At 38.8% G+C, this 25025-nt stretch overlaps 1 protein-coding gene across 2 annotated transcripts; it reads left to right on the top strand.

The window, feature by feature from the left end:
• The first annotated feature begins 7891 nt into the window (after positions 1-7891).
• On the top strand, positions 7892-23542 carry LOC110678066 (collagen alpha-1(I) chain-like). 2 transcript variants are annotated; one of them, XM_021850601.1, is made up of 13 exons: positions 7892-8025; positions 8640-9039; positions 18254-19182; positions 19240-19420; positions 19488-19702; positions 19761-20153; positions 20210-20276; positions 20343-20495; positions 20556-20770; positions 20835-21374; positions 21428-21527; positions 21583-21717; positions 21778-23542. In XM_021850601.1, the coding sequence occupies exons 2-13, from the start codon at positions 8766-8768 to the stop codon at positions 23268-23270; spliced, it is 4695 nt and encodes a 1564-aa protein (XP_021706293.1). In that variant the 5' UTR covers positions 7892-8025; positions 8640-8765; the 3' UTR covers positions 23271-23542. The 2 variants fall into 2 exon arrangements, with proteins under 2 accessions (XP_021706293.1, XP_021706294.1); XM_021850602.1 differs by having other exon boundaries at positions 7897-7943.
• The last annotated feature ends 1483 nt before the right edge of the window (positions 23543-25025 follow it).

Genomic DNA, 25025 nt, shown 5'->3' with positions numbered 1-25025 from the left:
GTTACTGTCTAGTTATATGGCCGAAGTAACAGTACATGTAAGAAGCATGTTCATAAAGCAACGCTGAGGTTGTTTTATGAAGTTTGAGTAGTCGCATTTCCAGCACACCCATAATGGAAATGTCGCATTTCTAGTTTTACCTTTTATTCATGTTTGTTCCCTGAATCACCGGAAGTGACTTCAGAAACCGACCATTTTCTGTTCATCTAACCGACGCATCAGTACGCAAAAAAGCATGTTCTTACAGCAACGCTGAGATTATTTTCTGATGCCTGAACGGTTGCATGCCTATTTTTTTCAATTATCTATGTTTGTTCCTGATTCACCGGAAGTGACCTCGAAATCCGGTCATTGTTCAGTCATCTGGCCAAAGTGTCCATACATGCAAAAAGCATGGTCTTACAGCAATGCTGAGGTTCTTTCATGAAGTTTGAGCGGTCGCATGTCTAGTGAGGAGCCCAGATAACCGTAGCGGTAAACGTGCAGCTATTCAGCAAGACCAAGCTGAGGGTCGTGGGTTCGAATCCCACCGGTCGGGGATCTTTTCGGGTTGGAAACTTTCTCGACATCCCAGGGCATAGAGTATCTTCGTACCTGCCGCACGATATACACATGCAAAAATAGTCAATTGGCATAGAAAGCTCTTAGTTAATAACTGTGTAAGTGCTAATAAGAACACTAAGCTGAGAAGCAGGCTTTGTCCCAGTTGGGACGTAACGCCAGATAGAAGAAGATGTTTAGTTTTACCTGTTATTTATGTTTATCTCTAGATTCGCTGGAAGTGACCTCTGAATCCGGTCAATGTTTGGAAATCTGGCCGAAGTGTTCATATAGGCAAGAATCATAATCTTACAGCAACGCTTAAACTATTTCATGAAGTTCGAGTAGTCGCAAGCTTAGTTTTGAGTACATCCATGTTTGTCCCCCGGTTCACCGGAAGTGACCCTACAACCCAGCCTTGGATATATGGTAAAATTTACAATATTGAGAGTTGATGTCGTGTATTGGTTTTCTGAAATGATTTCAAGGAGCCGCATTGTTGCTTTGGGACAAATTTACATGTGTTTCTTGACCGCGGCACCAACCCGTATAGTACTTCCGGAACCAGGTTCCGGCTTTGGTCCCATGCAAGAAAATAAACAAAATGATGTATTATTGCCGTGGTCCGATACATAATGTTAAAAAAAAGGCCTAAAACCTATCGTTTGACATTTTTTTCGTTGTTAAAGTTGTAAAAAATGTGACTAGGGAACACTTATTTCCGGTTGAAAAACATGTCCAGACTTGAACTTCCGGTTTGAAAACACCACTCGCAGGAAGTCTAACTCATCCCATCGAACATAGTGAAAACCGCATTTTGTAAAACTTATTAGTTTCTGAGCACCAGTCGATTGCAAATAAAGGGTCTGCCCCGGGGCTTTGAGGGTTAAAACGATCAAACTAATTTTGGACGTATCTATGACATTTGGTCTAAGGACATTTGGACGAATGAAATTTATTCGAATGACATTAAGTCGAAAGTACGTTTGGTCAAACAGGCATTTCATCTTGGTCAAAAACATTTTATTACGATAGAAATCCTCTGACATTTGATCGAACTCACATTTCGTCAAAAGAACATTTGGTCGAAACTAAATAGTATAGAAACAACGTTTAGTCCGATTATTGTCGAGAGTAGCATTTTGTCGTAATACTCTTTTTCATGCTTGTTCTGCGAGTCAAGACGAGCTGATCTCAATGGAAGCAAGCCGAGTTTTGTCACCTCAGTTACTTGCCTTACTTCACCCAATATATAGAACAAGCACAATTTTCTTGCTGAGATATTTTTGATCAAACTATTTCTAAATACTCTCTTTGACTTTAGGACATTTGGTAGAAGGGACGGTTGGTCAAATGGACATTTGGACTTTAAAACATCTAGTGAATCGATATTTGGTCTAGTGACGTTTGGTTGTACGGCCATTCGGTCGAATGGTTATTTGGTAATGGATAATTTATACCAGTTAACCTAAGCGATAACTGTTAATCGAATGTATGATCATCAATGTTCATTGGGATGGTACACAAATTATGTCACGCTAAATTTCGACTTTTTCGACCACCTCCCCCCCCCCTTTGTCACGTTTTTTGTATGAGTCCTACGAAAATTTTGTAAGGCTTGTCACGCTTGGCTTGACCCCCTCCTCCCCTTGAAGCGTGACGTAATTTGTGCATGACCCCATTCTCATGCTCATGGTCAATAAACTTTCTATCAAATGTTATAGAGTTCAAACCATATGCCTTTCAATCTTTCAATAAACTATTTCGACCGTTCGACTAAACGTTATTCGACCAAATGTCGTCTGACGAATTGTTTTTCTACCAAATATCCATTCGACCAGATGTTTCTTCGACTAAATGTACTTTCGACCAAATTTTATTCGACCAAGCATGCAATTTTTGATTCACAGATATCTCAGGATGCTGTCTGCTTAGAAAATCTACGAGTTTGGAAAATTTGGTCAGTAGGTCAAGTGCTATCATTGTTGGTTAGTGACATGTTCCAATTTAGACACATCCCCTCGCACACCGGTGACCTGCTGCAGGGTGACGATTAAAATAACAAAACAAATTTAAAATTCCATCTCCCATATCTTTCTTAGGGGCTGTTCATAAACCACGTGATAATTTTTTGAATGTTAAGAATCCCCTGATATTTTGTACATATCAACATTTTCTAATTAGTATAGACCGTGATCTTAGGCCAGATCTGATCCACGTGGTTTACGGACGAAACCTTGCAATCTTTATAATGATAATTAAAAAACGGCCCAAAGACAATGAAGGTTATAAGACAAATCATATGAAAAAACTAATATGATACTAAACCGATTAGGCTATGGAATTTTTATTATGAACTAAAATATGTCATGAAATCATATTACTACAGCTTCCGGACGCATCAAATATCATCATTTTTTAAGACAGCCATGAAAGTTTGAATTTACACCAAATTTACCCTTCACAACCTGTGTGTCTAACTCCTTGTAATTATTCGTCAGGTAATGAAGTCACAGTGACTCTTATCTTCATGTATAAAGTCCATGGCAGTAAACGCTATAAACGCATGCTAGCGCCACACAACGTCAACGGTACAGAAACTATATTGTTTATGGTACCATACGGCTTGCAAGCTATAAAGCATGTTTCTGGCTATAATGCATGCTTTTGACTATAAATTATATTTATTGCTATAAAGCATTTAAGCTCTGCTTTATGTTTGGTTCAATAATTATTGCTTGAGAGAAAGATACTTTCTAATACCTATATTAGAATTTATCTGTATTAGAATTAAACAAAATTTCGTTTTCCTGCTACAATTTATATTCTTAAGCCATCATCAACTGTTTCCTAGCGTGAAAATTGTAACGCAAACTTCAATACTGTAAATGAATTGATACATTGAGTATTTTAAGCATTATTGGAAATTCTTAAACAAATATCCGAGAAAAAAGTTCGTAACGAATCGAGCTTCAGAAAAAAAAACAAATTGTCATTGATAAAAAGATATTTCAAAGCACCTTTCACCATAGTTCTTAAACACTTTTTCAGAATATTTGAGAAAGTTCAGAAAGTGTACTGTCCCATGCTAAAAATAATACCGTGCAGCCCCGCTAATTTGAACGGCACCTCATGCAAAATATCGGGGCTCATTTTTAATTTGAACATCTAGCCACCCAGAAACGTGTTTCTGATTACCTCTTTTACTGTTTTGTTTTGATTCTTCGTTCCGTTCCATCTCACTTCACTCCGTTCCATAAGTCGACAATTTGTCGTATTTTTACACGTTCTAAAACATTGTCGAAGACAAAACACTTAAAATCACAACTCAGGCAAGCAAATGCCTTTAAAAAAAATCGTTTGCGAAAGTGCAGTGAAGTGTTAAAGTTCAATTTGTAGCTTTTCATTATTTTCTAGAACAAACACCGAACTTCGTAAAAATAACTGTCAAAAGGCGCAATATATAAAAAAATAATAATTTATATTCTGCAGTTGCTATGTACGAAATAATTTCATATAGTGTTAACCTTCCAGTCGTCGCGCGGTTTGCCACCGTCAGACCCACCGCGCTGCTCCTGTGAACGAAAAGTGAGGTTTTTTCAGCAGTGTTGTACAAAATTCAACAGCGCGACGACTGAAGTGTTAAAAATACTACCGGGTACCCCCGTTGATTTGACCACATTTAATCTGAACACTTTTTAATCTGTACCCCGCTAATTTGCACATCGTTCAGATTAAAAATGGTTCAAACGTCTCAACTGACGCAATGTGTCAAAACTCTTGTAGTATATAATGATAAAATAAATAATAAGTCCATTCTATTTATAAGAAGAGATGGTTATTTTGAATATAGATATCTCAAATATATCATAATATACATGTGACAAACTTTGACATTTGGCAGATGAAATATAGTGTATTTCGGAACATTGATGAGTTTTTGCAAAAACTTGCAACTTTTTGAGTAAAGTTATGTTAAAAATTATGATATTTTTACAATAATTTGTTCAAAAATTCAAATATTTATATTAAAATAAGAATTTTTTCATACAGTACATGTATTTTATCGAAATTAAGCGACGCATGGTTTTTATAATGAAACATTCCACGATTGTGACGTAAAAGTAGAAAAAACGTAAAATTTTAGTGATTTATACATTTTTTACCATAACTTTGTTATTTGAAGTCCTAGAACTATGGTGTCTTCGACAACTTGTCGTATTTTTACACGTTCTAAAACATTGTCGAAGACGCGAAAGCTGTAGGACGCAAAACAAAATAGTTTGCATCGCAGCGCCACCTATGCGGCGAAATTTCCAACTAACTTTTATCATCAAATTGAAGAACAAACAAATTCAAGATAAATCTCCATTGACACCAACCCGAAAAAATGCACTCCTAACGCGCTAGAGGTTTTGTCTGGCTAAATTCTGCTCCTGGAAATTTGAACGCTTTGTTCAAATCTATTTAAAAGAAATTCCAAGGATAAAGGTATATTTCGTAATAAAAACACATTTTTTTTCGAGAAAAAAAACACTACGTGGTAAATAAATTCTGAGGACATTAATTAACTAAAGGAAGATTTTTAAACATATTCCAAAGAAACAATTTGACACCGACTTAGGGGTCATGCACCAATCATGTCACGCGCCAAGCGTGACAAGCCTTACAAAATTTTCAGAGGACTCATACAATTACGTGACATAGGAAGGGTGGGGGAGGTGGTCAAAAAAGTTGAAATTTAGCGCGACATTATTTGTGTACCATCCCATAGATACAAACATTTAATTATTTAGCAAGGTATAAAAAAAGCCAGCGGAAACTAAGAAATCTTCCAATTTGAAATTTTCCGAATCCACACAATAGTTTTCAATACATTTTCATATCCTAGAAAAAAGACAGATATGCATATGATCATATCTAACTCATTAGAATCCACACAAATCATGCTTGGTATCGCAATTCCTAATCTTCGCCAACATCACCACGCTGGTGCTGTCCAGAACGCATGTGGCGCTACATATTCTGCTATTGCCAGATTCGTCGAGCGCTCTAAACTTGTCGCCATCAGCTGGGATCTTTCACGCCGGCCGTGCCGAAATAATGGGAAAAGCAGAGTTCTTTTGCCCCACAAGTAGCCAGTAGATCGTCATTCAGTTTTAGCATATAGAGAAGCTTAAAATATAATAAGAGAAACATCTTCTTGGAATTACGTCCCTTTGCACCAGAGCTTGCTTCTGAGTTAAGTGTTCTATGAGCATATTCATTTAGAACTTTCTTTGCCAAAGTTAATATTTTTACATTCGTGTATCGTGTGGTAGTAATTAATTAATTACGAAAAGATCTTGGATCGACCGGAAATCGAACCCAGCATGGCTATGGTTTGTAGCCACGGTCTTAACACCAGGCTAAGAAAAGCCCCAAGAAGAGAACCGACCACTGCGACATACGTGTGAATAATGCATTTTAGATTCACTTGATATCGTGACGAATGGAGAGGATCGGTGAATTGGGAAGCGTCAACCGGGGACGCACTTTGATTGAACTTACAAGTGTGAACTGGGTCTATGTCTGCTACCTATTAACCCACTACTGACTGAGTACTGATCTACATATGGGTGTCCGTTTGATTCTAATTGCCGGTGAACTTCAATTCGATTGACTCGATCTAGTGCAATTGACTAACGCAATGCTTTCATGCGCAGTATGATACCCATTTGTTGGCTCAACAATGTTTTGCGAAGAATGTTTTAGCGATTATCATTCCAATCTAGAGCATTATGAGATCACCGCAGGAAACGTGATCGCTAGAATTTGGTGATGCTGAGTGTTTTAGGGCATATTTTGGTTAGAAAATTAAGCATACAGGTTAGGCAGCCGAATCTGTGGATTGAAATTTATTGAATGAAATGTAGTGGTAAAAGAGTCAATATTAAACACATAAAACTTAGAGTTTTGTTTAAAAAATGTTTAAAAAGATGTGTTACGTCATATATTAACAACATATGTTCTCTCAAAGAACCTCCTCTGATGGCACATCGGAAGTGTTTCATGACATTATTTGTAAAGCAAACTAAGCAGGAGAAAATTGCTGCTTTAGTTACCATAGGAGAATATTGAAGTTACCGTAAAAGAGGGTGTTAGGGGACGAAATTTAGCTTAATTGCAACATTGTTTGTTTGAGAACTTGAAATGAAAAACAAAACTTTTTTCGTAAAAAAAAAATAGTCGATCAAAGTCGTGGAAAAAGGATAAAAAAGTTATTTTTGAACAAATATCACAAATTTGTTGAAGTTGATTTTTTTAATTTATCATCTCTGTGGAAACCGTGTTCTGCGAAAGAGACATCAAACATAATAATATCATAAATTTGCTACAAATATCAAACTGATAATTGGATCAGGTTTTGCAATACTTAAATAATATAGAATGGGTTTTCATAAAGAATTGAATTGTTTCTATTGTAGTTCGGCAATTCCTAATTGAGGTATTTTTAGCTGTTTCAAACATTTTTCTAATACCCAAAAAAAAATCAAAATTAAGGTTTAGTCGATATCGAAACTACTGAATAATATCAAGTTACGGTATGCTATAGATGCATAGTAGACGTCCTTCATTTTTCGAAAATGCAAAATGTTATAAGTTCGTCATTGTAAAGTGCTCGTTTTGGTAAGAAAAAAATCAGGTAAAAATTTGAAGTCCGTTTGTGGCCGCTAAGTAGTCCCCTAACGACCCTAAAGGTATTAGACGTAGATGACCCAGTGCGAAAAATCGAGCTCGCTGTTCATGCAGCATGAGTACGAAAAACCATCAGTAACAAATTGTCCTTAGTCCTTGTTACTAGTGTCTTTTCGTACTCATGTTGCGTACACTAGAGCAGCCAGCTCGATTTTTCGCACTGGGTCATCTACGTCTAATACCTTTAGGGTCGTTGGGGGACCACTTAGCGGCCACATACGGACTTCAAATTTTTACCTGATTTTTTTCTTACCAAAACGAGCACTTTACAATGACGAACTTATACCATTTCGCATTTTCGAAAAATAAGGGACGGCCTAATGCATAGGTGCTTATATTGCGTGCCTATATACTGGCTCCTAAAACGTCCTTAGCTTCTAAATCTTTCGATATTGTATGACAAATCTATCCCAATCTCGTTCATTCAACGATTCGCAAAAAAGATGTATGGAATAGTAATCATAATGTAACAAATTTCAATCTCCCATTTCGCCATCGCTTCCAACCACCGCACTTTGATCGCGCCCAATGCGTCTGCGAAGACGATCTTGTCGAGATGCGTTGGCGCCTTTCACGCTATAAAAAGCTCACCATGCGCGAGAACAAATTCAGTTGTTCTGGATCTTCTCGCGCGCGCGGTTTGGAAATTCGACTCGATAAAAGTGGTAAGGCTGGTGAAAAAGTGACCCCTTGGTAGTGATGCAGCAGTGATCTCCTGACTTCTTCCAAACAGGATATCTGGAAGAAGTGAGTGCCTTGCAAGGATATGCTTTACCTCAGATGTGATGAGTTGTTACTGGCGATGTTATCATGATTGTTACAAGTGATGTCTTTGAAAGACTTCATTAGTTAGAAGTGATTGATTCATTGCTGATCTATATTTTTAAATAGAAGATTGATGATTTGAGTGAGAAACATGATGTCACTGAAGAACCGTCGATTTGAAAAGAGATCGTTAGCTATCCCAATTGGATGAAATTCTGTATTTGAAAAAGTGCTTGTATCCAGTGTCTCTGTACAACAAAGAAGTGAAATTATCTAAAAATACTGTAGCCTTATCAGCAGGCTCATTTCTTCAGTGACATAATTTTATTACAACAAAATTAGACCAGCTCGCGTTTTCCTTCATAACCGCCAAAATCTCGTGATGCAGCGCAGCCAGTATTCGAATCCAACATAAACGCCCGTTATCAGTGAACCCTAGAAGCAAACGCAAAATTACTCAACATGATTCTTCCGCGTTTTCTCATGTGCTACGAGCCGGTTCTGACCGGCAATCAACATTGTTATCAACTTTATACCCAAAAAAAGTGCGAGCGCGATTAGAAGTGCAAAATTGAGTGTTTCCTTCTTCATTGCAGGATCAACGCGCCTCTTGTGCGCTCCCCAGTACCTACGTCAACCCCAGGAAGTGTGGTGAACTCAGAAACAATGTGCTAAGTGTCCACTCTGTTGTGCTGCTGTAGCAATATCCTCCCAGTTCAGATATGAAGTTCCGAATCAGGCATACGGCTCTGCTGCCGTTGCTGTTGATAGCTGTGATACTGATCGATCAGGTTCGATCGGAAGAAGATGGAACGGTACAGGTGGTGAAGAAGGTGAAGAAGAAGTCGAAGAAAGTTATCAAATTGAAGCCGAAAGCGTTGGCCAAAAAACCGCGGGAGAGACCCCAGGCGGATGCTCCTCCGGCGTATCCCGAGTACGACAATTACGACAGCTACGATTATGGGGATGGCGAGCGGGACTATGATGGAGAGAATGGTAAGGTCATGGGCATGGGCAAGGTTAAGATGCAACACTGTTGCATTGCAATAGTTTAGATTCCAAACTCAATATTATACGAAAGCTTTGGAAGCGCAAATCTGATTGATTTTCAATAGTTTTACAAACTTGAAAGCTCACATAACACATATTTTATTCAGGAGCAAATTTCAGTAATATGTTTCCCGCCATTGGGATATATGTTCCAAAAAAGGAAAATCGCGAAAACATATATTCTAGTTTTGCTTTTTTAGTTATGGAAAGAGTATTGTAAAACGCATATGGAAAACTATCCTATAGCTCCATGCCATGTGAATTAAGATCAACTGAAATCACCGAGATCAGTTTGTCTAGTGGTACTTGGAATTGACCAAAAATGGAACAGTTACACATCCGATGATGTGAAGTTCCGTAGTTACAACTATCTAGGTACAAAGTATGAAACTGTCTGCTGAATATTTGTCTTAGGCGGCTGTAATTCTGCTTTGACAGTAATGTACAATTTTGTTAGACGGCATGAATCCAAACTATTACAATCCAAGTAATATTAGTGCTGTCAACTCTCTGTATCTCGATATCAAGTTATAGAACCATAATCAATTTTGGTTTTCGTAGCTACCTCGATGGTAGTTGTGTTGTTATATGTTCAGCTCTCATTCGGAAATTTTTTTTTATTGGGAATTTTGTTTGTGCCTGCCGCTCAAGAATTGATCTGAAGCTTCACCCAACTCGAAATATAAAATTATGCGAAGTTCCATTATACTAATTAATCATCAATCAGGTATCTGTAAAAGGTAAAAAGGGAACAATGCTGTTTTAAACGTTTTAGCCTGAAGTATAATATTTACTGCATTACTATTTCCAATGTTTTTGGAGGCTGCCCTGCTCGAGGTATCAGGTGATGTTGACTTTCCTTATAAGATTCTATTATAGAAATCCGTACGTTATACGTACGCATAATATCCGACAAAATTAATTGAAACGTAAGCAAAATTACTACAGAATTTCTTAGACAATAGAAAGCAAGAATTTTTGACGAAAAATAAGGATTAATTCATATCAGATCTTACCAAGGAATTTAAACGCGGCTAAGTTTACTTCAGATGAAAGGCAGAAATATAACCTGGCTTGAAGAAGTTCAACAAATTGAAGTAAAATAGGTAGCTTCAATTATTTTAAAATAATTTTGCTTGAATAAACTTATTGCTCTGAACTACATTTTTCCAAGAAAGCTTGTGCTTTGAATTCTTAAGCTTCACAAATTTCAAAATTTTTGAAATCTCCCTTCGATATTTCTTGATAAATTTTAGTTCGATCAATTTTCTCAAATAAATGTCGAAATATGGTTTAGAACTTTTGCTACAAATTTTCTTACTTCTAAGGGCCGATTTCTTCACCACCGCTTAGGTCCTAAACCTAGTTTAACTATATGGGTAAGTGTGGTTTACGGCTTAAGCCATGGTGAAGAAATCGGCCCTAAGTCCATTTTTTCTAAGTCTTCTTTTTATTCACTATTGATGCTGGAATATGTTCCACAAAAGTTCAAAACTGTTTCCTTGCAATTCTTCCAAAAACTAATTGATTCTGTCAAATCTCATACTGAGAATTACCGTGAAAGTTTCATCAAATAGTTTTCTCAAAAAGTTTATTACAAATTCCTCTTGCAATAAAATTGTTGTTTCTCCTTCCTTCGCATGACGCTTTCTTGGAAAACTGTGTACTAAAATCTTTCCTCCAAAACAATTTAAAGTGATACAAACAATTCCTCCAAGATTGAAATTCAATTGAATCTAACATTATAAATACCATCAATATTTTAGCGTTTAACTTCTTCACAATAATAAAAATTGTGTCCCCAAACCACTTCACGCTATGTCTGAACCAGACGATTATAAAAATCGAATGTACATCAGATTTTTTCTCGCTAGAGATCAGTATTTGGTCTATATTTTCATAATCGGAAGGTTTTAAAATATTCTATCGGTGAAATTTTTTCCATACATTTTGTATGGGCGGAAATGCGTCGAAAACGTGATTTTTATGGGATTTAGTATGAAAAATGGCTAAAAATTGAAAAAAATCAAAATTTCACCGATGGAATATTTTAAAACGTTCCGATTATGAAAATATAACCCAAATACTAAAGTCTAGCGAGAAAAAATCCGATGTACATTCGATTTTTATAATCGTCTGGTTCAGACATAGCGTGCACTTGATCTTTCCTGTTCTTATCTTATATGAATCCAGAAGTTTTTCCGGAGCTGAAACTGTCCAACTTAGAATTGGAATTAATAAGTTCTTCCAAAACTTGTTTGCATGTGTTACCTTACAAATATGATATAAATTTGATATAGAAATGGATTGATTGGTACAGTAATTTGTAACGAAATTTGTAAAAGAAAAATTAGGCTGAACGTTTTGGAGCAATCCTAGGAATACATCCCACGGAAAACAGTAATATAATTCTCTAAAGAAATCCCTGAACAAATTTTTTATTTTATTTTATTTTATTTTATTGATGTACAAGGGGGTCAGGGGCCAAGTCTCCAGCATAAGTTTGAAAACTCACACCGTCCATAATACACCGAGGGAATTTTGGAGTTTGGGAAGTAGGCAACGCAACATCTTTGACCAGAAGGTTCTTTAAGTTTTGCTTCTACTCTTGACTACCAATACACGTATGAATGATGCAAGATCAAAAGAACATGAATCAGTCATACATATAGCGGTAGTGAAGTGTTTTGCCTAAGGATATGGGAAAGGAGGGATTTTGGGTGGTATTTTGTAAATAGCTCTGTGGAACAAGTTTGTTATTAGTTAAAAATTTAGTTAATCTTTTTCACCTTGCAATCATTAATAAGAATATTTACAAAAACATGATACTTATCTTTTCTCGGCCAGTACGCTGCATGTCTTTCCTCTCCAATGGATTTTTCCTCGTTGTAATGGCGGGTTAGATATGAAAACAAGGATAAAGAGAGAAGAAATGTTAGTGATTGTTACATGCTTTATTGCTGTATTGGCCTACAATGAAATCATACAAAATTCGCTCTTTGGATTCCCATGGTAACAATCCCCATGCAGCTTACAAGAAACTCCATGGCAATGATAACTGTACGCCATGTGCGGCATTGAGGACATCTCAACAATACTGATGACAAACAACAAAAAATGAATCCAAAAGAGCGAAAACCTCAATGTTTCAATGTAGGACAATTCAGCTTTATTGCATGTGAGAAGTTCTTGGTGATATTCTCACAACGGCCATTCAGAATGGTTCGACGGATGTAGATAAAAGATCATTATGATAAAATTAACGCGACGACATGTTAGTGAGCTCAGAGCGATTATTATATTTGCAACTGTTAATTTAGATAGTTAAACTTTGAGTCGGTTATAGAAATATAACTTTTAAGATAAGCAGGAGTAAAGCATGAACGCGAAGTAATGACCTTTCATCCCATCTTCAAGTGCTCCCCACAAGCACAACACTTCATTCTGGCACTTTAGAACGTCCATGTTGTGACTTGTTCACACAAGAAATCTGCCTCGACCGAGTTGGCAGAACGCGCCCATACCCTTTTCTGAACCAAAGGACAGGGTAGAAATCCCCGAACAAATTTACTAAATTTTTAGTATTCTCGCGGAAAAAAAATTGAATAAACAGTTTAAAGTAGAAACTTCACATGAATGTTTGAATTTAATTCAACATTTTCTTTGGTAAGCATGTTTGTAGAAATTTTAAAATATTATTACTGAGAGTGTTTTGAATTGATTTTTTAGAAAAATCTAAAATTATGCTTCGAGAATTTTCTATGAAAAAAGAATAGATAGGTCTGTAGATAACTTCTCTGACAAATTACTAAGAACATTTTCCCAATTGAGGCCTTTTCAATTGCTTATGAAAATCTTGAGGAATATTAGGAGGAACCCTTCTTAGAGTAACACCTGGAAGAATCATTTTTTGTTTTCTCCAGGAAGTCCAAGATAATTTGCAATCCAAAAGAATTTCCGTGAGATTTTCTGAAAGATTTGTTGAAGCAATCTGAGGACAAACTTTAGGAAGAAATGATAATCTTCAAGTTTTTTTTTCCTATTCCTAGTATTTCTTGTATTTTTTTTTTCTTAAAAAAATCCTCATTAATTCCTGAAAATCTTAAACAAATTGTTAATGAACTACTTGATGATATTTTAAGAATTGGAATTCATATATGATAAGTATGCAAAGGATCTTCCTGCAGTAATGTTTAATGTAATTTTTCCAGAGAATTTCAAGCAACTTGATTGGGATCCTTGGTGAGCATGATCTAGTTAAATTAGGCTCAACAGCGCCTTCCTTAGCCAAGAGGTTAGAGTCCGCGGCTACAAAGCAAAGCCATGCTGAAGGTGTATGAGTTCGATTTCCGGTCGGTCCATGATCTTTTCGTAATGGAAATTTTCTTGACTTCCCTGGGCATAGAGTATAATCGTACCTGCCACACGATATACGAATGCAAAATGGCAACTTTGGCAAAGAAAGCTCTCAGTTAATAACTGTGGAAGTGCTCATAAGAAGCAGCTAAGCTGAGAAGCAGGATCTGTCCCAGTGAGCACGAAAATGCCAAGAAGAAGAAGAAGAAGCACCTTGCAAAGCCATTGTTTACCAATGTTGATATGCCTTTCTCAAATGTTTGTCCAGACATGTCCTGTTTTGTTATAAAGTAAATTTTTAAATGGCTTGTCACCATAGGTATCGACATATTTCATATTCATTCTTCATCTATGTCAATAGATAACTTTTTTAATTGAGATTCCTTGAATCACGTCACTTACCAAGGTGAATCTTTCTTACTAAGTTTTTCCCTTCCCTTGACAACCATAAGGATGCAGAGGTATACTCGGTGTATAGTAAACAATGGATGCCATACTAACATTCCTTACCTTCCCCGGTGACCGTAAGGGCGTGACCGGCGCTGTTATATTTGAGGTCGAAATACGCGTGTCTGTTAAAGAATACAAAATGGTACAGCACTAAATTCTGTTTTTCCATTCATTCATTTTTTCTTTGTTAATTCATTTTTCATTATTCATAAATATTTTTCTCACTATTCTTAATCAATGTGACGTAATATGCCTTTTTGAATAAAGAGGCATTTTTTGTACCGATCGATTTCAAAATAAGCCTGATGTCGTCAGTAGGATTCAAGACAACCTTAAAAACGAATGTATTCTTAAGAAATTCTTGGTTTCAAATTCATTATGCCAAAAGATTGTTATGCCAAACGTTCATTATGCCAAACGGCTATATACCAAATGACTTTATGCCAAATGACCTACCACCATCACACTCTTTTTATATTTGTTTATTAGTATAATTCCAAACATTACATTCATTTCTTATATCTAGGTGTTCTGTGTTATTAGAAAACACTATCACCCAAATTCGGTAAAACAAATATAAGATTTTATTAACATTTTGTTAACAACATATTACATTTCATTTGCCGTAGCAGTTCAGATTTTTTAACAGGTGAGTCGATTTCACCTGCTTATAAGAAAAAAAAACGTTTTCAATTTACTTAACCTAACTTAACCTAAACATATAACTCATTAATCGTGGCAATAGAAGATTGTAACGATTTTTGCCTGAAATTATTATTTATTTTATTTGACATTTGTTCCAATGTTTCAACATTGGATATTCTATGTAACTCATTGGTACTATACCAGGGAGGAAGCTTCAGAATCATTCAGGCCTGAAAATTTGTTTGAATATCAAAAGCTTGTTCTTAAGACAAAGTTTTGATTTTCTATTAATTTATAATAATATTGTTACATATGGCTTGAATGTAATGTGATTTTTGAAAGTTAAATTCTTATCTAGCATGAGCCCTAGATACTTAACTCCATCTGACCAATTTATTGGAACCCATCTCATCGTGACAACATGTCTACTTGAAGGTTTCAAAGCCTTTGGTTTATGTGGGAATATTATTAGTTGAGTTTTGGAAGCATTAGGAGAAATCTTCCATTTTTGCAAGTATGAAGAAAAAATATCCAAACTTTTTTGCAATCGACTACAGATGACACGCAGATTTCGTCCTTTGGCGGAGAGGCCTGTGTCACTCGCAAACAAGGATTTTAAACATCCCTGAGGTAACTCAGATAATTCAGATGTAAAAATATTGTATAATATTGGTCCCAAAATGCTGCCTTGGGGAACACCAGCTCTTACAGGAAGTCTTTCAGATCTGGAGTTCTGATAATTAACCTGAAGTGTACGATTTGACAGATAACTTTGAATTATTCTAACAATGTATGTTGGAAAATTAAAGTTTTTTAATTTTACAATCAAACCTTCATGCCAAACACTGTCGAATGCTTTTTCTATGTCTAGAAGAGCAAGACCAGTAGAATAGCCTTCAGATTTGTTGAAACGGATCAAATTTGTTACACGTAAAAGTTGATGAGTAGTTGAATGTCAATGGCGGAATCGGAACTGTTCATTGGCAAAAATTGAATTTTCGTTGATGTGGGCCATCATTCTGTTTAAAATAACCTTTTCAAAAAGTTTACTGATGGAGGAAAGCAAACTGATTAGACGATAGCTAGAAACTTCTGTAGGATTTTTGTCTGGTTTTAAAACTGGAAAAACCTTAGCATTTTTCCATTTGTCAGGAAAATATGCTAATTGAAAACATTTCTTAAATAAATCAACTAAAAATGATTAGCTATTTTCTGGAAGTTTTTTGATGAGGATGTAGAAAATTCCATCATCGCCAGGAGCTTTTATATTTTTGTTTTTTTTTTTAATAATAGTTCTCACTTCTTCCAAATCAGTCTGCCAGGAATTATCGAAAACGTTCTCTTGATTGAGATTATTTTCGAAGTCCTGAGTAACATGTTGTTTTATTGGACTAGTAAGTCCTAAATTAAAATTATGCGCCCTTTCAAACTGCAAAGCAAGTTTATGAGCTTTTTCGCAATTAGTTAGTAATAATTTGTTTTCCTCTTTCAATGCCGGTATTGGCTTCTGAGATTTTTCAAAATTTTAGATAATTTCCAAAAGAGCTTAGAGCCAGGGTCCAATTGAGAAATCTTATTTTCAAAATTTTTGTTTCTTAATTGTGCAAAACGTTTCTTGATTTCTTTCTACATATCCTGCCATATAATTTTCATAGCAGGATCGCAAGTGCGTTGAAATTGCCAATTCCTTATATTTGAAATGTAACAGGGACATGATCAGAATCAAAATCAGCATGAGTAATCAATTGGCTACAAAGATGACTAGAGTCGGTTAAGACAAAATCAATAGTAGATGGATTTACCATCACACTCTTATTTAGCTTATTGGAAACTATGGAAGGACAGCTAATTATCTAGGATGAACACAAGGTTACCTGTCTCTTTGCTTCGAGCAGCGCTGGAAGGGAACAATATTGCGGAGGACGCTCTGGTACTCCACAAGATCCATTTACGTTTAGGTTTTTTTTTTTTTGAACCATTCTACTTTTTAAGATTCAGTTAAGAATACCTCCTTTTTAATGCTTCTTAAATTTCCTAGGATGTTTGTCAAAGCATTTCTTCAAGAATTCTATCTAAATACTTTGTCAAAAAAAAAACACCAGCGATTTCTTCAAAAGTTGCTACAAGAATTTCTTAAGGATGTTAGCCATTAATTGCTTTAGTTTTTTTCTAACAATTTCCAGAAACTCACTATTTTTCTTGATCAGAATTTTCTTCAAAAGTATAAATCTTAGAGAGATTCCTTCTTCGGAGATTCCAGGAAAACTCACAAGGAATATAAGAAAAGGAAAAAATTCCAATGTTTGAGAAATACTTGCATACTCTTTAGTAAAATACGTATAATGTACTCTTGAACAAATCATTGTAGGATCTCGATAAGAATTGCTTAGAGCAATCCCTGAAGACATTTCTAGAAGATTCTCAAATTTTAAAGCAAGCGTAACTGAGACAGTGCTTGCTTCTCAGCTTAGCACTTCCACAGTTGTTAACTTAGAATTTCCTATTACAACTGACTCATTTCGCATGTGTATATCGTGTGGCAGGTACGAAGATACTCTATGCCCTAGGAAGTCGAGAAAATTTCCAATCCAAAAATAACTTCGATCGGCGTGAATCTAACCCACGACCCTCAGCTTGGTCTTCTTGAATAGCTGCGCATTTACCGTCACGGCTATCTGATCCCCGCAATGCTTTAAAATGTCTTTAATTAAGTTAGTGAACGAAGGCTAGAAAAGATTCTAGAATTATTGCAGTGGAAATCTAAGAAAAATTATTCAAAAAACTTGATGGATTTTTAAAAGAAATTCAAGTTCACCGCATAAAAAATTCTTTAAATGTTCTCTAAAAAAAAGTCGTATGTTTGAATTGTTTACATATAATTGAAAAAAAAATGTTCTTCAGGATGAATTCTTAGATAATATATTGGAATGGATTCTAAAAACCCCTTGGTCGTATTCATCAAATACTCCTTGGAGTAATTTTGGGTGATATTCTTAAAATTAATTTCTGAAAAAAATCTTAACGTACAAATGATTCATAAACTATCGATTCATTAGAAAATTCTGGTGGAAGTTTTCGAAGAGTTCTTGAATATATTTATTTCTAGATTTGCTGAAAAAGTCCCCTGTGGACACCAGAGTATATTCAACATGAACTTTAACAAAATTTTAGCAATACCTGTGGAAGATTACTGATGAAACCAGTGTATAATTTCTGGAAAATCTTTGATTGAGGCCTATAGTTTTGAAGAAGTCATGCAGAAGAGAGAAATTGGCGAGAAAAAATTTATTATCTTCATTAGCACTCATTCTATTCTAGCACACCGATATATTCGTTTTGAATGTGCCGAAAGCTGTTTTTATAAGTAGGTTAATAAATATGGTGTTACACCTTTTATGTAATATTGTATTTTCTCATATCTAAGACTAAGTCGAAGATATGAATAATAAATAAATACAATATATTCCAGCACAAGCATAGATCTCAGCATCAATTTACAAAAGTTGCAGCAAAAACTTAAAAAATAATTTAAAATACTTATTGGACAACACACAGTACTTCTGTCACTACCTTTTGAAATGTTGCACATTTTTCATATTTACCAAAATTAGATGGTATTGGGAGTTTTGACCACCTCACCTTTTGAAATAAAATTCACACTAACCTATTATTCAGAACTAAAAATTGACTTACCACTTCCTACTTACAGGCAATCGCGGAACAGAGTCGACATTCCGCCAGCCTGATGACGAAATTCCACGTGGTGAAGTACCATCGCCCCACATCACTGTCAGCGTGAGTCCATTGGAGCCCGAATCCATCGTGCAGCCGTTTACTTGTTTTTACGAGGGTAAATGGTACCGGGAGCAAGATCAGTTCCAGTCAGGCTACAAAGGATGTGCCACCTGCCAGTGCCGCAACAGTATTGTGATCTGCGATGAAGCTGACTGCCCTAAGATTAAAGCCGATGTAAACGTGGAAATTATTCCACCGAGCACCACAACAACGACAACTACGACCACGACTACGACCGAAATACCGGAATTCGATGCAGCACAAATCGGAAACCGAGCGCCATTGGCCCCAAGTGGTCAACCTGGGGTCCCTGGAGAAGCTGGACTACCGGGTACACCCGGTACACCTGGAGTTCCTGGACAACCAGGTCCACCCGGACCACCACCAGATTTAACGTTTTACACACAGCAGCTTCAAGAGTCAATGGCTGGTTCAGACAAAGGGCCTTCACCAGACAACTTCCAATTCATGCAAGCCCAAGTTGGCCCTGTTGGCCCTAGGGGTCCTCCTGGTCCATCCGGAGTTTCAGGACCTCAAGGTTTTCAAGGCATGCGCGGTGAACCAGGAGAACCTGGTCCACAAGGTATCTCGGGTCCATCAGGTCCACGTGGTCTCCCAGGTCCCCCTGGAAAGGATGGAGCGCCTGGTGATGACGGCGAACAAGGACCACAGGGAACTGTCGGAGCACCAGGGCCACGAGGATTACCGGGCTTACCCGGAATGCCTGGCATCAAAGGTCACCAAGGATTGCCTGGCCAAGATGGTCCAAAAGGAGAACTAGGGGCACCGGGAGAAAAGGGCTCAGTAGGAACGATAGGTCCGATCGGCGCACCAGGACCAATTGTAATATAGCTTTATATAAAACTAGAAACAACACTTCTAAAGCACATTTATATTTAGGGCCCAGCCGGACCGCGCGGTGAAAGAGGACGCGAAGGACCACCAGGACCGGCAGGATTGAGAGGCATTGATGGCATCGCTGGACCTCCAGGTCAACCTGGGCCAGTTGGTAAATCAGGCCCTCCTGGTTTCCCTGGCACGCCTGGAAACAAAGGTGACATGGGAGCACAGGGACCAAAAGGTAAATAAATTTGTAATCCATCTAAAAATCAGAAATACATCATATATTTTAATTTGATCAAATTCAGGCAGTCAAGGTCCCCAAGGACCACGAGGAGAATCTGGGAGACCGGGCCAACCTGGTGAACCAGGTTTGAATGGCCCTCCAGGCAAAGATGGCGCTTCTGGCGAAAAAGGCTCCGTCGGTGCTCCTGGTATGGCTGGTCCACCAGGCTTCCCTGGACCTCGTGGGGCTCCAGGTTCAAACGGTAGTCCCGGAGATCCAGGAATCAAAGGAGAACCTGTATGAACCATAACATGGTTCTGAAAACGAAAGGAAATAATTTAGTTATTTCTTTTAGGGCCTACCTGGGGAGCGAGGTTACAAGGGAGATGCGGGAATCAAAGGAGAAGATGGAATGCCAGGTCCACGAGGAGTTCCAGGTGCTGTTGGTCCCGAAGGAAAGCGTGGCAAACGTGGCATGAAAGGACCCACCGGTCTAACAGGTCCGCAGGGAGAACGAGGATTACCTGGTGTCCCTGGATTACCTGGTCCAGATGGAGCTCAAGGAATAAAGGGACAAAGCGGTGACAGAGGTGCACCTGGCCCGCAGGGCAACAAAGGATCAACGGGTGATCCTGGAGCACCAGGTCAACCAGGAATTCAAGGATTAAGAGGAATGACTGGCAAACCAGGTGCCCAAGGAAAATCTGGTGCGCCTGGCGAAAGAGGCCCTGCTGGAGCGGATGGAAAAGTATAGAAATTTATTTTATGCATAAGATATGTTCATTAAAATAATGGATTTTTCAGACTGGGGAACCAGGATCACAAGGACTTCAAGGTCTTCCAGGACCCATAGGTCTTCCAGGAGATAAGGGTAAAACATAATTAATAATTAACAAAATAATAAACTTTGTACACTCTGATACTTTTGTATTCATAGGTTTCCCCGGTGAGCCTGGAAAGGATGGAGACATAGGACCTCCAGGAGCACAAGGTCCCCGAGGAGATGCGGGAAAAGATGGTCCACCTGGCGTGTCAGGACCACCTGGCCCACCCGGAAACGATGGGGATAGAGGCCCACCAGGACCTGGCGGTATATATGAAGCTCATTCTAATTACAACGACAATATGAATTAACAATTATGTCTTACAGGGCCACGAGGTTTCCAGGGATTACCAGGAACACCAGGCAACCCAGGAGCACCAGGGAAAGATGGTCAAAATGGACAACCTGGTCCTGTTGGACCAGCTGGTCAAACTGGTATCAGAGGCGAACGAGGCTTCCCTGGAGAAAGAGGACCAATAGGTACACCAGGAACACCTGGTTTGCGAGGAGAACCAGGGTCACAAGGAAATGATGGACCTCCGGTATGTATTATTGACATTATTATTATTATCTATAATCTATTAATGGAAGAAAATATGTGAATAGGGTTCACCAGGTCCAGTTGGCATGAAGGGTCATCAGGGAGCTCCCGGTATGATTGGTATGCCAGGATTGAGAGGATTACCAGGACCGGCAGGTGAAAAGGGAGAAAGAGGTTCTCTGGGTCCAATCGGTCCAGAAGGCCCAGCTGGTAGACAAGGCGAACGAGGTCTTCAAGGCCCCATGGGTCAAACAGGTCCACCAGGAGAACCTGCCGAAAAGGGGGAACCGGGTACACCAGGTATTCCAGGAGAGCCTGGTACACCAGGAGCAATTGGAGAACGTGGTCCTGTGGGACCACAAGGATTACAAGGATTCCCTGGCCCGCAGGGTACAAGTGGATTACCTGGGCCAAAAGGTGATCGTGGTTCGATGGGCTTGAAAGGAGAACAAGGAAATAGTGGCAACCCTGGTGCACCTGGTGAACAGGGACCACAAGGTTTAGTTGGTTTGACTGGCAGTAAGGGAGCGCGCGGTGAACCTGGTTTAAGAGGAGAAGCTGGGTCTATGGGGCCTCCTGGAAGACCCGGTGATCAAGGCGCAGCGGTATGTTCGATACGTTCGTCAATTGAGCATATTCAAATCATTTGCCTTTATAGGGTCAACCTGGAAACCCAGGTCCACCTGGAAGTGCAGGAATTCCTGGTTTGAAAGGGAATCCAGGCGATACTGGTAGACCTGGCAACCCAGGTCCTGCAGGTTAGTGGAGCTCTCAAATGTTCATACCAGACGGTAATATATTTTTGTCTTCAAGGAATGCCTGGTCAGCCTGGAACAGAGGGACTCAAAGGAGCAGCTGGAAGTGATGGTCCTGCAGGTCCTCCAGGGAACCCAGGACCTCAAGGGCCTCATGGTGATCGTGGATTGCCTGGCCTTCCTGGACCAAGTGGTATGTTTTAATGTGTTTCTTATTTGATGATTCCTTGATTAATTTAGTATTTAATGATAGGTCAACCTGGAGCAAGAGGTCTACGAGGTGCTGCTGGGGAACCTGGACAGTCTGGCAAGCCTGGAAATGATGGGCCACCAGGACCCATGGGAATCGCTGGACCACCTGGTCAGCAAGGTCCAGCCGGTGATCCTGGTATTGAAGGTGTACCTGGTAAACAGGGACCTCCAGGAATTGCAGGACGTACCGGTGATAAGGGCCCTGTTGGTACACCAGGTAGTCAAGGTTTGCCTGGTGCTCCTGGGCTGCCTGGTCCTCCAGGACCTCAGGGTCTCATTGGTCAAACAGGAGAACGAGGTTTACGAGGTGAAACAGGTCCACAAGGTATCGATGGACCCACAGGTCCTCGCGGAAAACCCGGTCCACCAGGATCGGAAGGCTCAAAGGGAGATGCCGGTGAACCTGGCGCCAAGGGAGTGAAAGGGCATCGAGGTTTAATCGGTCTGCAAGGTCTACCCGGTCCTGCTGGACTTCCTGGAGATAAGGGTGACACTGGTGCTGCAGGTCAGCCTGGAAAACCTGGTGAATCTGGCCCACGAGGTCCACCTGGTAGAGATGGTTCTCCTGGCCCTCAGGGAATCTTGGGTATTGCGGGTCCACGAGGCTCTCCTGGAAATGATGGAAAACCAGGACCAGTTGGTCCAGCTGGTCCTCCAGGTCCTCCCGGACCACCAGGCGATGGCATTGGCTATGATGCAGCAGCATTGGCTGCTTTATTAGGTCATGGTCAGGTTAGCAACATGAAAGGACCAGATCCAAACCAAGGAGATGAACCAATGCAATTCAACAAAGTTTTTGAACTAACAGACGAAGAAAGGCGAAAACTGGTTGAGACAGCTTACGAACGACTGAAAACTACTTTCAATACATTCAAAAAACCTGACGGTAAGCAATCATCACCAGCTAAAACTTGTAGAGATCTTTTTGCTGCCTACCCAGAGTACAAATCCGGACATTACTGGATTGATCCAAATGAAGGTGATGTGCGAGATGCAATTCTAGTATATTGTGATGCTGAGAAGAGATCATCATGTATTCTCCCACAACCTTTGCGAACAAAAGAACTGCATTACGTGGGTGAAGAACATGAAGTTTGGTTAGGCGAGATGGAAACCGGTATGAAAATAACATATAAGGCTGATAGTAATCAAATCGGATTCCTTCAACTATTGTCTGGATCGGCAACGCAAAATGTAACCTATCACTGCAAAAACAGCATAGCATTCTTCAATAAGGAGAAAAATAGTTATCGACAGAGCTTGAAGCTTCTAGCATGGAATGATGCTGAACTGACGGCAAGAGGTCCTCAGAGATTGCGATACGACGCGGTCCTGGATGAGTGTCAACATCGAAGTTCGACCTATGCTCAAACAATTTTATCCTATAAGACGGAGAAACCAACGAGGCTGCCGATAATTGACATAGCCGTGAGGGATGTTGGCGAGTCGAATCAACAGTTCTGGATCGAAATTGGCGCCGTGTGCTTTCAGTGAGCCAATGACGAATAGTTACGATTTTAGAAATTTAGATTAGAATTAATTGAATCGATGCCAAAGAAAACGAACGATAATTCTCAAATCAGATACTGCCAAAGCAGAAAACGAGGCCCTGCCAAAGCAAAGATGACAACACCAAAGAAAGTGATATTTTGAGAGATCTTGTAACAAGATTTTACAACTAAGTCTAGCGTAGTTTCCCCTTTGAAGTAAGTTACTTAAGTAGGAATGAAAATGTGCACAAAAATAAAAAATAATATTTAAGATTACATGCTCGATGTTATGTTATTTGATTCGAAAAACCTCATTTGAAACAGATCTATTCTGCTGATCTGATGAAACTATCAGCAGTCAATTTCTTTCAAACATTGATTTACTACGGTGGCTTTTGTTAGCTACCCATATATTATTGCATATCACTGCTGAATTGGTCGTAAGTATTCGTGATATCGAGATGAGGTGTCAGAGTGATTTTTCTCCCATAACGGACATTTAGGTACAGACAAACAAATGTTACACTGAAGAAATTTCCAACGACCATTCATTAAACGATCATTTCAAATTTTCTATGATTCAAACACAGACATCTGTGATTCAAACCTCACAACCAGAGGCGCGCGTATCATTTTTCGCGTTTGACGTTTCACACTATCGCCACATGCATGTCTTGTTTCACAAGAGTGTTTAGGGTTCATTCACGAATTTCATAACGCCAATGAATGAAAATCAATAAAGCCAAGTTGGCATCATAAATTGTTATTTCTTTCAAAACATGTTTTTGCACCCTAAAGCGAAGTAGGCACTTCAACAGAAAAGTAATCACCTATCTCGATGCGTGAAAAAAATCTTGCAAGAAATGGTCAAGAAAAGCATTTTTCTTTGATCGCAGTTGAAACAAAATGTCATTTCAAATGGAGGTGTTTACCGGATGCGGTCATAACCGAACGAAGCGGTAAAGCCTCAAGCACAATGTGAGCGGCAGCGCGGTACAACGGCAAAACGGCAACCCCATCTTGAGCTACACTCTACTTGTCAAGTCAATGTTGAAAAGGATTTAGTCAACACGGGATTGATAAGTAAAGTGTAGATCAAGATGGGCATGCCGTTTTGCCGTTGTACCGCGTTGCCGTTCACATTGTGCTTGGAGCCTAAATGTGGTTACCGCGGTGAAGGAAGGAGGCAGCGTAGCCGGCGGAGCCCATTATGATGAATGATAAAATAAACAAAAATCATCGTACTACCGTACACCTCCGTTAATTTGAACAATACTGTAGTATTAGTGAGTAAATAAATAAAATATATACATTAGTATATCTATTGCATCGGAAAAGTAATATAAAGATTATACTCGAAACAAAAAAAAAAAAAGAATCAACACTACATATTATAATCGCTAGAGAATTCCCGTCAGTGTAATTGTAAGTGCCAAACCCAGGTTTTCCGACGGCAGAGGGGTTGAGCTGAATGAATGCAGGAGAGAAATACGTGGATTGAGTCGTAGCCGCTGACGCTGAATGGAACGAAGCGAAGTGAAGGAAGAAAAGAGAGAGGATGTTTTTCGGTGTCGGAGTCGGTATCGGTGCGCATCCTCCTCAGTCTAAGAACGATTTTTGACACGGACGGTTCAGTTGGTGCGTGTTTAACTCGGTTTTGATCGGTTTGTGAAAATGGCGAAAAATAGAAAAGAAAATAACGGCTGGTGATGCCATTGAAGAAAAAAATAGTTTTTACTTGTTTGAAAGAATACGACAT

Source organism: Aedes aegypti, chromosome 3, assembly GCF_002204515.2.
Source record: "Aedes aegypti strain LVP_AGWG chromosome 3, AaegL5.0 Primary Assembly, whole genome shotgun sequence".
Classification (NCBI taxonomy): Eukaryota; Metazoa; Arthropoda; class Insecta; order Diptera; family Culicidae; genus Aedes; species Aedes aegypti.
The sequence above is the reverse complement of the archived record's forward strand: the minus strand, read 5'-3'. Positions and strand labels throughout refer to the sequence as shown.